General features: G+C 35.0%; 1 protein-coding gene across 2 annotated transcripts in view; it reads left to right on the top strand.

Moving 5' to 3' along the window:
* The window catches only part of PPP2R2B (protein phosphatase 2 regulatory subunit Bbeta), a 641,033-nt gene that overhangs the window by 511,278 nt on the left and 117,315 nt on the right, over window positions 1–12,440 (top strand). For both annotated transcript variants that reach the window (XM_053717147.1, XM_053717148.1), the window contains exons 2-3: window positions 4,951–5,048; window positions 10,611–10,776. In XM_053717147.1, coding sequence (XP_053573122.1) covers window positions 4,951–5,048; window positions 10,611–10,776 — 264 coding nt within the window. The remainder of the gene's footprint in view (window positions 1–4,950; window positions 5,049–10,610; window positions 10,777–12,440) is intronic.

Genomic DNA, 12,440 nt, shown 5'->3' on the forward strand with positions numbered 1-12,440 from the left:
TAACTAAGCTGACACTTTATATGGCCATCCTTCTCATCATCATCTAGTACAATACAGTCACCTGAAGATGCAAATAATAGGTGTTTAATAATATGTTCTAGCACATATAAAGTGCCCTAATAGTATTTTTTTTTACATACTCTAATTCGTTAGAGAATGTAAGTTTACTGCAAAGGGGTCAAACAGACAGAAGTACCACTCGGGATCCACAGAGCACTGTTGGTCCCGAGAAAAAAATGCTGCTGATCCAATCAGCAGCGCTAGTCGCACAACTTAGGTGTGAAACTTGAGCTGTAACACTAAATGCTAGTTTTTAAATATTGATGAAATAGGTGTAACATTTTAGTCTCAAAAGCCCATAAAGAGCTCTCCACTAACATTAAATGTCCCTAAGGGTTAAGGCTCAGTGTGTGTGTGGGGGGGGAGTTGGAGGGTCTGGCAAGTAAAGAGGAGTCATTTACCTGCTGGTGTAAAAGGGGTTGCAGGAGGATTCTGGACCTCTCTTTCGCTTCCTGCTGAAGAATTTCTGCTTTCTACCCTCCCTCCTTCTCTGATTATTGTCATCTTGGTGGCTTGAGTATTACAGCTTCCTTAGGCTCCCTTCAGAAGTCATGGTTGGGTTAGGGTTATTTGAGCTAGCCTTTGTAACAGTCTTTGCATTTGCTTGTTTGGTCTTCCATTGACTCGAGTTGGTTTGTGCGGCCACAGTTGGAGTACTGTGGAGCCTCTAGCAGCAGGAGGCCATGGACCTGCATATTTAACAACATTGGGCAGAGTGATGGTCAGGCTTATGGGAGCAGTGATCCACCCTAGATGAGGGCCTAGTGTGCTGCTCCCCTGTGTAGGCAGTCCAGGAAAGCTCCATGAATGACCTGAATACTGCTTAGGGCAGAGTCACCCGGGAAGGCTCTGTAACAGTTTCCTGAAATTTTGTCCACAAACTCTTAGGCTTGGGATAAATTTTGTGACTCCTTGCCACCACATATTATTAACAGTTTAGGCGGTTATTTAATCATTTGAAATTGATGACCATTGAATTAATGTGATCTCCTCCACTTAATTTACACCTTAGCCAAACTTTAACAAATGCATGCACAAAGAAGTTTTGGTTCTATTGGCTAAATCATGTTATTCCCAGACTTAGCATTTTATCCCTTAAGTAATTTTCACCGACATGTAACATTTATATAGTTTTCTTTATGTTTAAAAATGTTATCTTATTTCTTTTGCTGAGGCCAGTTAGGGACAGTTATAAATGGGTTACTAGATTATCACTTATCAGTCCATTTAGAAGAATCTGAAATACTGCATTTATTAGTGTTCCAAATGTAAAGTAGCAGACATAATTCTAGCACCTGTAAATGTTGATTAAAATGCAAATTTATAAACCTGTGGTTAAAAAATTCTTAGTATTGCAAAAAGGCATCTAAAATAGTTCAGCCATTCACAAATTGCTTAGAAATTGCTTAGAAATATAAGTTTTTAAAAGTAAGTCTCACTGTGGAGCCCTAGTATTCCTTTTTGTGTAATTAGAGATTACAAAAGAAAAATGTCCCTATATGCTTCTCACTTTTGATGCTGCCTGTCTTATTTATGTTCATTGCTACCAAAAAGGTTATGCTTTAAGATCTGAGGCTTTAAAGGGACATTAAACAGTAAAGGTCCCAAGATTTAAAAGGTGTGGGGACAGCTTCTCAACTTGAACCTATGCGAATCTGCTCCGTAACGACTTACGCCGCTTCGTACATGGAGCCCAAAGTCCATTTTATAAGCACAGTATTGAGGATATTCCCCACCTCCTTTGCGTCATGGGTGACACCATGTTGAAATCTAGCTTTTACTACATTCCAGTGCTGACCTGTTTGCACATGTGCAGTTACTCTTCTTCAGATACCTGCAGTGTAACCTAGGTTCCAAAATGGCAGCACCCATGATGAGAGCGGTACATGAATTGTAGTTAGTGTTTAATGTCCCTTTAAAAGAGAGAGATAAATTGTCAGACTGGATGTACCAGATGGCTTTTAGTGAATGTGTGAGTTTTATAAGAACAATGCATGCAATCAGCAGACTGGCATTTTCAATTTATTTTGCTCTTAATTTCTGTTTGTCTTTAAAAAATTAACTTATAAAGCTTTATTCTAATTTTGCATTTCTTCCTGCAGTTCAGATTGTTTGTTATAAACACAACCTTTAGTGCTGCCTTCTTTTGCCTCAAACAAAGCATTAGTGGAAACAAAAAAAATGGTTAGCCTTAGTTTAGGATGCTGTACTCCAAAAATGTACTGTTATCCATATAAAATATCAACATGTCATATTTTGCCTGAAAGTTATTAAATACGTTTTTTTTGTTTTTTTTATGTACAATAATAATCTTGTGCGCTTTCTACTAATTTCATTGGCTTATTTGTACTTTCTACTAATGCTCGACATAAGAAATACTGGTCAGCCAATGAACAATAATATGAATAATCTTTCAACCCATGAGGATTGCTTTGAAATACATAGCTGAAATAGCTTAATAAGTTTTCCTTTTTATAGGAACATCTTGAAAAACTGTCAGTTTTGCAAAAAAAATATAATTTTCACTTGAAATTGACAGAGTTTTGCATAAATAAATAATCCTTCCACATGATATTGTTACAGCTGAAACAGTAGTAGATGGGTCTAAATCTGTAGCGCAGATGCCTCCTATGTCTGTGAAAAAAAGAATGCAACGCAATGCATTGCTGCCCTCTGGCTGTTTAATGGTTAGTTTGTGAATTGTCAGATACTTCACACAGTGGAAACTCTTGTGCTTAGTTGTATAGATAGCATTACATATCATCGAATGATAGCATCTCGGAACAGTGTGACCATGGTCGCGTATCCCCTAAAAACTAGTGTGTGTCAATGGACACTACTACACGTTACTAGATCAGTAGCTTTTCTCTTGCTGAATGCTTTCCCCCACAATACAGATTTCCTTATTTGTCACATCTGAATTTCTCTGCCAGATTTCTTCCAAATGTCTCTTTGTCACTTTCTTTCAAGCAGCAGAGGTGGGAGTTGCAACAATAGACGCACAAAGGAAGCAATAATTAATAGAGCACTTTACGCTCACGCTTCATTTTTGCTCAGAGTGGCAGCTTCATCATTCTTTGCTGCTTGGCTACCGTGCATCATGCTAGCCTGCAAATGGTGGCATTCATCAAGAAACTAATTGCACAGGAATTAACCTCTGACGTACAAGAAGAAATAGCCTTAATTAAGCTAATCAGAAATAATTCACCTATCTGGTTGACTCTAGCATTTTAAGTGAATAGTGACAGCCTCCACTGTGAATGTTTTTAACACAAAAGATTTAACTCATTCATGTCTCATATTACTTATTATGTCTAATATTGCATAATACTTATTAGTAGTGGTATGTGAGTGTTACAGGTTTGCCTTAATAATTTGGTATTCCTGTACTACTTATGTGCATCTCTCTCTGTTTTCCTCTTTCTTTACATGTCACTACATTGTTTTTATAAGTATTTTATTAGTATTTGATACTTCCAGGCAATACTTCCATTCCATCGGTTCTTAGAGAAACTGTGGGACGGCAGTGGTCAACTCTAAGAGGGGAGTAATTTACATTCTTGACTATATTGTTTTTTCTGCTATTGTAATTCCCGAATCTATATTGAAATATATCCTTTTTATAAGCCATTTAATGAGCCACCATGACAAGATCATCTAAAAAGGTGTCATTCCATAGACTACAATAGGATATGTGAACAACTTAAGGGAGATGTGGAAGGAAGCCAAATTGCCTTTAGACCATCAGCATCTCTTTTGCTGTTTACACACTTACTGTCTGATTTTCTTTTGAGGGTCCCTGTTTGTGGTCTCCTTGCCTATCCTATCATTTGTTCTAGGAGTCTGTCCCCGAAACTAAAATTGTTACCTGAGGTGTGTGCTTGGCATGCATGTTTGTGGCTGTGGATCTGATTACAAGGACTTTAATTTTATGTTTGATTTACAGATTAGAGCAAATATAAAAAGGTATTAATAGTTTGTGCATAGTGTGTGTTAGTAACATTGACAGTAGGTCAAGCTATGGAGCAGAGTACTTAAGCAAGCAGCAACTAAGTGCCCCTGATTGTATTAAAAACACACACACACACACATATATATATATATCTTAACTGTTGGTAAAGCTGGCCCACATCCTATACCCTTGAGTGAGGGAGGATCTGTTGTTTTTTTTGTTTGATTTTTTTTCACCCAGAAAATGTTGATTGCACTCAATCTCTCTTGCAGTTCTGAGTTTCTAACCCAATTACAGACAATTAAAAAAAATGCATTAAACATACTCTGTATACTTAAGTCCTTCTACACTTTCTACTCTAAACATTAAGCTTTTGGAGACTTATTTTTTACCTATAAATAAGTCTTTTCATAGGAGATTAAACTTTCAAAAATATTGTATGACCATCTGTCAGGAAAAGGGTTAAAATGATTTAAGGAACTGCATAGGAACCTTGATTGCATCTGAATGTTGCCTTAAATCTGCTAAAGTTATCCTCACGAGGCATTGCCTTGTGTCCACAATATATCAGCTAGATGTGTGGCCTTGGCCCCAGGCTTTGAAAATAATTCACTAGAAAACCTTAAGATATATTAGGTGATTATAGTTCTTACTGCATGTAAGAAGAGATTTAAAATTAAGCCAACAGCTATGTACTTGGCCTTTCAAGCTCTTCATGAAGAAACTGTTGTTATAGATGTGTGCTAAATCTTTCGTTGTTTCAAAGTGTATTTCCTAAATTTGAGTCGCAATGTCAATTTAAAAAATTATTTTTTTATGAATTACATTTTTATAATGTCCTCTGGCAGAAAGATTTTAGCTAACAAAAAAAAAGACATCTGAAAGCCTGAATTGTTCCGTCATATAAAAATTGCCTTTGTCTTTCTTCTTTTCTACAGCTGACATTATCTCGACAGTAGAATTTAACAACACTGGAGAATTGCTTGCGACAGGAGACAAGGGGGGGCGCGTTGTAATATTTCAACGTGAGCAGGAGGTAAGGACTGCCGACCACAAAATTATTTTTTTTTATTCCCTCATTATTGGCCTCATGCTGCTTCCTAATTTTTATGTTTCATTCATTGCCCTGGTTATCAATAAGCAAACCACTCATGACAGATGAGTTTCACTTGTCAGGAGTCTGTGGTTTGCTGGTTTTGCTTAGCCATATTTTGAAACATTTTTAATGCACTAGAAAACACAAATAGCTCTATTTAATGTAAAGATACAAATCCCTTAAAATTAGAATTCCAAAATACACTTTCATTAATTATTAAACATTCTAATTTTTCTCCATCAGTAAGTCACAATCTTCTCTGCCTGTGTCTTTTATTTTGATCTTTGTGTTCTAAAATGCAAATGATAGTCTATTTATTTAAAACAGCAACTATTACCTTTCTGATTACAGTACTGTACTGTCTTTCTGATGGTACACTATATACAAAAGTATAAAACAATATATAAAATTTACCTTTATGTTGCATGTATAAGCTGTATTATGACATATAAATATTACCTATATGTAGAGTGACCATATTGCCGCTTTAAAAAGGGACACATGAAAAATACATATGTCAGGGCTGTTTAAAGAAATGTTTTGTATAAGAACTCTGACGTGTATTTTTCATATGTGTCCTTTTTAAAGCAGCAATATGGTCACCCTACCTAAATGACACAAATAGCCACACTACCAACTAGACATGTGCATGAATTTCAGTTTGGAGCGATTCGAATTCGGAAAAATTTGAATCAATTCGGTTCGGATTTGTTTCGGATTCGAATAAATTCGGTTCGGATTTGTTTCGGATTCATTCGGATTCGAATAAATTCAGTTCGGATTTGTTTCGGATTCATTCGGATTCAAATAAATTCGTCTGGATTCGGAAATTCTGAATTTCGGTAAGTGTTAGGTGGGATTAGACTAGTATTATGTACTGTATATTAGGTGTAACCCATAGCAGAGTGATATAACCTAATATACTGTACAATACTAGTGTAATCCATGGCCATCTGAATCTACCGAATAAATCCGAACTAATTCGGATTTATTCGGTAGATTCAGCAGTATTTTAATTCGGAAATTCGGTTAGATCCGAATCTCCGAATTTGCTGAATTTCCGAATCGAACCGAATTGCACATGTCTACTACCAACTACTTAAAAGGGTTATTTATTCAGCCAGACTTGTTGGGGTCGAGGTGCATAACCCCCGTAGCGTGCACACCATACTAAACCTTTCCCAGACTTTGCCTAAATGACACAAGATATAGATTACACTTGGTCCCATACCCTCTCCAAGCTGTTTCATTTTATAGATGCAAATATACAAATATATTGTACCTTGTATTAATATTATTGTTATTATTAATGATTATATACGGCAGGATTTATAAATGGAGCCACAAGCACATTGCAATCACAGCTTTTGTTGCCGATCTACATGTAAGCTATTTGTACCCTGGACTCTTGTTAAAAATTATTTTTTTTAAAATCACGTCACATCAGTGATGGAATATTTATTAAATTAACCATGTGGTTTCTCCTAATGCTCCCCCCCCCCCCACACAACAAAAGTTTATATTTTATAAACTTATGTCTGTAAAAAATCTAAAAATGTTCATAGCTTTAATTAAAGTAAATTCCCTAAGACAAAGGTAAAAAAGTAGTAACCTAAAGGGAATAACAACTATCATGTAAACTGCACTAGATGACTCCTGTTTTATCCTTGAATCATATTTGTGCTGGGTTCTGTACCATATTGTTGCAAGGTAATACCTTTATTACCAATTCCCCAGTTTTGCATAACCATCATGGTTATATATTAATATACTTTTTACCTCTGTGATTACTTCGTATCTAAGCCTCTGCAGACTGCCCTCTTATCTCAGTTCTTTTGATAGACTTGCATTTTAGCGAATCAATGCTGACTCTTAAATAACGCCATGGGAGTGAGCACACTAATATATATATATATATATATATATATATATATATATATATATATATATATATATATATATATATATATATATATATATATATATATAGTACACATGAACTAGCACTGTCTGTGAAAAACTGCCAAAATGCACAGAGATAAGAGGTTGTTTTTAACAGTTTAGAAATCAGTTTGAGCCTACCTAGGTTTAGCTTTCAACAAGGAATACCAAGACAACAAAGACATTTGATGATAAAAGTAAACTGGAAAGTTGGTTAAAATTACATGCTCTATCTGACTCATGAAAGTGTAATTTTGACTATATTGTCCCTTTAAAATATTTATAAATATAAGCTACAGATAATATGCTCTAGTTACAAAAATGATACTCACTTTATTTTCTAGGAAAGTGTGTTAGGCAGGACTTTAAAATTCAAACCTTCATTTCTCACAAAGCTATTTACTAATATTAACAGATTTAAAGGGACAGTCTACAGCAGAATTTGTATTGTTTAAAAATATAGATAACCCCTTTATTACCATTCCCCAGTTTTGCATAACCAACACTGTTATATTAAAACACTTTTTACTTCTGTGATTACCTTGTATTTAAGCTTCTGCAGACTGCCCCTTATCTCAGTTCTTTTGACAGACATGCAGTTTAGTCAATCAGTGCAGACTCCTAAATAACTCCACGGGAGTGAGCACAGCGTTATCTTTATGACACACATGAACTAGTACTGTCTAACTGTGAAAAAATTCTAAAATGCTCTAAGCTAAGAGGCGGTTTTCAATGGTTTAGAAATCAGTTTGAGCCTAACTAGGTTTAGCTTTTCAAAAATACCACCAAGGGAACAAAGCAAAATTAATGATAAAAGTAAATTGGAAAGTTGTTTAAAATTGCATGCCCTATCTGATTCATGCAAGTTTAATTTTGACTAGACTGTCCCTTTAATTTTGTTCTCCTACTCTTATTCTCCTGGTGTTGTACAACTTCCCTAACTGATTATTAAAAAGTGATAATGATAAAGCCAGTATTACAAGCTTGGCATTTTTTATTATTTTTGCATAACCAGTGAAGAAACTGTTACGTCACAGCAAATGTAACCCTTTATTTGCCAGCAAGGATTGTGCTAGAACACATTATTGGTGCAGTTTTAGATCTCTCTTTGGCAATAATGGGGTAAGAGAGAAATAAAAAAAATATGCTTGTCCTATACTCCTCCAAAAAAAGACAAAAACGCAAATGGTGTGACCTAGGTTTTTTAAAATGCTGCAAATTCCCTAAACCAGTTATTTGATGTGCCGGTTATAGAATTTACCTAGTGTGTGTGTATATATATATATATATATATATATATACATATATATATATATATATATATATATATATATATATATATATATATATATTTATTTTACACAAAAGCAAGATGTGTCTAGTGAGGCACTAAGTTGAAAACAGAATGTGACTGCTAGCTAGGGTTGCCACCTAAGTCATGTTTTCCTGGACATTTATGAGGTACACATGCTGTAGGGTGTGCAGAGGGCAACATGCATTGTGCACCTAAACTGCACACGAATAGTGACCCTTGACAGCACTGTTCATGTTCCTCCTTACATGCCCTGAAGCATGTGTGGCTCATAAGTTTTCAGGAAAACATGGCTGTGGTGGCAACCTTACTGCTAGCACAGGGAAAATAACATGTGGAAGAGCTGAAGTTAGTTGTTTTCTGCATATTGACATCTTTACTTACATAATGCATCCCTGCAAACCTCTGTTTTTAATGTTTTTCTGTAACAAACCATAGTTGTAAGATTGTTTAAAATGTATTAATAATCAGTTGTGTTGTTATCTCCATAAAATAATTAAGTTTAAAACTGTATCAAGCAAGTCATGCATTCTCTATGGAAAAGAAAACAAACCAAGGCACCACATATTGTAGTAAATAAAAACAAGATGGTCTGATGAAAAATAGAAATCACTCAGTGAAGTGAGCAGCACTTCTAGGTGCTTTACTGGCGATCTAGGAGCTCACAGTTGCCTTGCTCGACTGATGTTTCCGGTATATCTGCTGTTCCCCACACCACATAGGTACTTTTTTTTCCCTTAGATCCAGTCACTTAGTGTTCCACTCAGTAAATAAGGGTGGGAAACAGTCAAGGAATGAAGATATAGTCGGCTTCTTCATATAAAACAATAAACACAGCTAAATGTAATAGAAATCAGTTGTGTTGTGCAGTTGTTTATTCCACTATATCATTTTCATGAGTTTATAAAAAGTAAAGTTAGCTGTTATAGAGCACGTATGATAGCACATTGCTTATCCTTTCAGAAATGTAACCTAACCACACTGATGATTTAGTTTTCTTCAAATATAGGTGGTGCAACAAGGGAGCATTGAGTACATTCTTCTAAAACTGTATCAAGCAAGTCATGTATACTGTATTTTTATTTTAAAGGCTGATCTGACCAGATACTGCTTATATCCCTGCACAAAATGTATTTGCTAGATTGCTATAATTCTGTAGTCAACATACGTTTGGTTTCTCAACTCTTTTGGAGGAACTTTATGGAGGGAATCTGTATGCAGACTTTTCGGGCCTCTGATGCTGTATACACTGCAGGAATGTAATGTTGCACAAGCCCCAACCTCTGCTCTCTCATATGGTCGGTCGGTCGGTCAGTCATCCTGGATGAGAGAGTCTGGAATGTTGATATCTGAAACTTTTGAACAGTGATCATAAAATGGGTGCTCCTTAAAGGGATATAAAACACTAAATAAATCATTGCTTGAATGTTGTATTCAAAGCAAAGATTAGCCTGAGAATAATTTGTACATGTATTTTGGTTAAATATTGAAGTAAAATAAGGGTAACATTCTAATGTCCATAAAGCAGTGGGTGCCGCCATATTGTAACTTAGGTTACATTTTGTGCTGAGGCCAATTAGAAATGGATATATATGGCTTACTAGAGTGTGAAACCGATGACTCTGTGGAATATAGCTGTGTCTAAATATCCATGTTGTAAATTCTGAATTAAATTACAGGAAAGGAGAAATAAATAAATAATGAAAGTATATTGCAAAGTTTTTTTACTACATATAATTAAACAATTTATATTAATATGTTGAGGTGTTTAATGACCCTTTTAATTTTTAGTTGCATGCTTGCAAAAGTGAGCCTTCACAGCAACAACCCAGACATTGCATATGCAGCTTGAGTTGATAAATGGAATCAATAAGGGCCTTATAGTTGTACTTTATCCAAAACTTTGATCTGTTTCTATAAAAATGAAATATAACTAAATTATTTTATGATTTATGTAGCCTTGACACATGCAATTTGGATATACTGGGTCTATTTAGTTCTAGTTCACTGCACACCTGATTCATATTCTATTGCTGGATTGTATAAGGGACACATTTTTATATTTTAATGTTTGTTTGTTTTTTAAGTGACTTTATCAATAACATGTTTGTGGTTATGGTTTCCTATATATGACCAAGTACAAAGCCACAAATGACTTGTTTTATCTTAGAGACTTTATGGTAACCTTTTAAGCATATGTTTATGTAAACTTTAGACTCCATCTGTTATTTATTTATGTACTCTGACAGAGCAAGAACCAACCTCACAGAAGAGGAGAATACAATGTTTACAGTACTTTCCAGAGTCATGAGCCAGAATTCGATTACCTGAAAAGTTTAGAAATCGAAGAGAAGATAAATAAGATAAGATGGCTTCCACAACACAACGCTGCTTATTTTCTTCTGTCTACAAATGGTATGATTTGTTCTATTATCAACACACCCATAATGTTGTAGAGCCTAAAAGGGTCATTACGTTTATATCTATATCTTTCTATTTGTCTTATCAATTACATATGTGCATTTGTTTTTAAATGTTAAAATTAACAAATTTTTATTTTTTTATTCATCATTAATACTATAAATAAGCCACCCCTTTAATGAGTCAAAGAAAAAATGCACGCTAAAAAAACAATAGTTGATTTTGTTTATGTGTTTAAAGTAATTACTCTAAAGTTAGTTTGTGGGAAATATTTCACATTTACACTCAATTCAATAATCTAGTAATGTCCTTTTCAATTGACTGATTCCTATTTCCCCTAATATGTTTAAGCTTCACTTTTGTTCTTGGACAACCCTTACCTCATTTAAAAAATAAATAAATAATTTTAAAAAATTGTGCTACTCCTGGCTTGTGGCAATAGCACTAGCATATTTTTTTTCGATGAAGGATTTTGTCAGTGCACGTGTGTAAATATAATTATATACATAGTTCTCTTTGTCTTTCTCTATCTGTCTATCTTATCAACTGCTGTATAATTTCAGAAATATTCAGGAACTAAAAAATAAAAACACTGCTAATTACAGAGCCGTTTTATATCTATGCAAGATATGATTGGTGGAGTATTCTGAATATTCTTGTGGGCTGCACAACCCAGTTTGTTAGTTAATTTAACATTCGAAGACATTATACATACAGAGCGATGTTTAGAAAACACATTTTTTTTCAAGATCATACAAATCTAAATGATTTAGGTTTTCAAAATTCTTGTGAAACTCCTATTAAATACAAACAAGAATTTTATATTAAATAAATATAAATATATATATATATTATATATATATATATATATATATATATATATATATATATATATATATATATACACATATATATATATATATAAAATAATCCCACAAAAGTGAGTACACCCCTCACAATGTTTTAAATATTTTATTATATCTTTTCATGTGACAACACTGAAGAATTGACACTTTGCTACAATGTAAAGTAGTGAGTGTACAGCCTGTATAACAGTGTAAATTTGTTGTCCCCTCAAAATAACTCAACACACAGCTATTAAACCGTTTTCAACAAAAGTGAGTACACCCCTAAGTGGTAATGTCCAAATTGGGCCCAAAGTGTCAATATTTTGTTTGGTCACCATTATTTTTCAGCACTGCCTTAACCCTCTTGGGCACGGAGTTCACCAGAGCTTCACAGGTTGCCACTGGAGTCCTCTTCCACTCCTCCATGACGACATCTTGGAGCTGGTGGATGTTAGAGACCTTGCGCTCCCCCACCTTCCTTTTGAGGATGCTCAACAGGGTTTAGGTCTGGAGATGTGCTCTCTGCGTCTTTAGCAAGGCAGTGGTTGTCTTGGAGGTTTGTTTGGGTAGTTATCATGTTGGAATACTGTCCTGCTGCCCATTCTCTGAATGGGAGGGGATCATGCTCTGCTTCAGTATATCACAGTACATGTTGGCATTCATGGTTCCCTCAATGAACTGTTGCTCCCCAGTGCCGGCAGCACTCATGCAGGACTAGACCATGACACTCCCACCACCATGCTTGACTGAAGGCAAGACACACTTGTCTTTGTACTCCTCACCTGGTTGCCGCCACACACACTTGACAAC

Source organism: Bombina bombina, chromosome 6 (genome assembly GCF_027579735.1).
Source record: "Bombina bombina isolate aBomBom1 chromosome 6, aBomBom1.pri, whole genome shotgun sequence".
Classification (NCBI taxonomy): Eukaryota; Metazoa; Chordata; class Amphibia; order Anura; family Bombinatoridae; genus Bombina; species Bombina bombina.